The sequence below is a fragment of the Etheostoma spectabile genome, chromosome 9 (genome assembly GCF_008692095.1).
Source record: "Etheostoma spectabile isolate EspeVRDwgs_2016 chromosome 9, UIUC_Espe_1.0, whole genome shotgun sequence".
NCBI lineage: Eukaryota > Metazoa > Chordata > Actinopteri > Perciformes > Percidae > Etheostoma > Etheostoma spectabile.
Window position 1 is genome coordinate 3800845 of NC_045741.1, and position 2214 is coordinate 3803058.

General features: G+C 42.2%; 1 protein-coding gene across 1 annotated transcript in view; it reads left to right on the forward strand.

The window, feature by feature from the left end:
- Positions 1-2214, forward strand: part of nsd2 (nuclear receptor binding SET domain protein 2) — a 21519-nt gene that overhangs the window by 12091 nt on the left and 7214 nt on the right. The window contains exons 14-17 of the mRNA XM_032526498.1: positions 509-665; positions 816-1018; positions 1164-1267; positions 1455-1724. Of these exons, the coding sequence (XP_032382389.1) occupies positions 509-665; positions 816-1018; positions 1164-1267; positions 1455-1724 (734 nt within the window). The remainder of the gene's footprint in view (positions 1-508; positions 666-815; positions 1019-1163; positions 1268-1454; positions 1725-2214) is intronic.

The following is a 2214-nucleotide window of genomic DNA, read 5'->3' on the forward strand; positions in this document are numbered from 1 at the left end:
TTATTTTTTTTTTGGGGCGAAGATCTGAACCAAACCGCGATTTATTTTTCTTTAGTCTGTAGGACACAGTTTGTAACATCTCTGCAGCACCACGGTACAATAAAATTCAGAATGTTTGACACACATTTTGCCATTATCAAATAACCCCCTGCTAGTCCATATTGCAATAGCGATGCAATTGCAATTAATTGTGCAACTCTAATTTTTGGTATCAAAATACTAATGATCCTTCATGTTAATGTAATACTTCATGATTTTAAGTTGTCATCAATGCGAAATCCAATTTAAAAATGCCTCTGAGCCTAGCCCCGCCCCTTGTATCATCTCCGCTTCACCACCAACATACACAGAACAGCACTGTCTGTAGGTAAATTGAGTGGATATGTGGCAGGTTTTTATTGTGCTTGTGTTACCTCCCGTTTACAGGTGACAACTGTAAATTGAAACTCTCTCTGCAGCTTTGATGCTGCTGACTTGTAACTAACTATAAATTAATCTTGTGTTGCAGGAGGCCAGCTGCTGTGCTGTGAGTCTTGTCCTGCAGCTTTTCACCCCGACTGCCTGAACATCGCTATGCCTGATGGGAGCTGGTTCTGCAACGACTGCCGGGCCGGAAAGAAACCCAAATACAGTGACATCATCTGGGTCAAACTGGGAACATACAGGTCAGAGAAACTGATCCCTAATTCAGTCCAGTTGCATTTTCTATCTTTTAAAATTGAACCCAAATGGCTGCGTTTCTTCTTGTTCTTGTGACCTAGACTCTGAATAAATAACTTACACCTGCTCCGGCCTTTTTCCTTTCCTCCTTTCAGGTGGTGGCCCGCAGAGATCCACCACCCCAGAAACATCCCCACCAACATCCAGCACCTTCGCCACGAGATCGGAGAGTTCCCAGTCTTCTTCTTTGGCTCCAAGGACTACTTTTGGACACACCAGGGTCGAGTGTTTCCATACATGGAGGGAGACCGGGGCAGCAAGTACCAGAGGACCGGCATTGGCAAAGTCTTTAAGAATGGTGACGATCTAAACTAGGAATACACTTTTTAGGCCATTTTTGTAATCCATGAATAAGTCACTAAATTTCATGAAGGTTGTTTAGAAGACGTTTCCACGGATGAGATGGAATGTAATGAGCATCTACATTTGTTTTGTTTCCTCAGCTCTGCTGGAGGCTGAAGTTCGATTCAAAGAGATCAAAATTAAACGAGAGGCCAAGGAAGCACAAGAGAACAGCCGCAAACCACCCCCATACAAATTTATCAAGGTGTGAAATCTAAAAGTGTGCATCTTTGCTTTTGTATCTATGTTCAAATGCTTTTTTTTTTTTTTTAAAGTTTACTCTATTTACATTGCTTAAAATCCTTTCAGAATGATCCTCCTCTGTTACTGATGGTTTATGATATTGCTGTGTCCTTTTCTTCTTATTCTTTGTTCTGTTATCCGCCTTTCAGGTCAACAAACCCTTCGGGAGGGTTCAGGTCTACACCGCAGACATTTCTGAGATCCCCAAGTGTAACTGCAAGCCGACCGATGAGAGGCCGTGCGGCTTCGAGTCGGAGTGTCTCAACCGCATGCTGCAGTACGAGTGCCACCCTCAAGTTTGTCCCAGCGGGGAGCGCTGCTGTAACCAGGACTTCACCAAACGTCTCTACCCAGAGACCAAGATCATCAAGACCCCCGGCAAGGGCTGGGGCCTGATCTCTCTGCGGGACATCAAGAAGGTAACGTGGTCTTTTAGTGGGATCAGCCAAGTCTCCTCCAAATGTACATAATATGGGAAATTAGTATTGAAAAGCTGAGGACTTGCTATTTGTTTGTCTAAAATCAGGGTAGATTGCGATATTTTTTTTCCCTGTGATAAATATTGCGCCATAAAAAAAGAAAAAGTGATTTTTAAAATATGAGATATGTAGCTCTATTTGGAAATAAATACTTCTTGACGCGGTGTTTTTGTAGAGGAGTGCATCTACATAGAAGATACAAATGAATAAGGATCTTTTCTAATGTAAACCATTCTTGAACTTTTAATGCTTTACACACACCAAAGCAAGTAATCGCTGTGACTAATGTTACTCTTCTGAAGTCATTTTGGAGAGGGAGATCAGGTAAAAATACTCTGGTTGACTAGCATTACACCATTGCATTCATGTAATAATCAGTCCAGGCTAGCGTATATGCATGTTGCTTCCTCTAAATTTCAGGTTGTGGTCG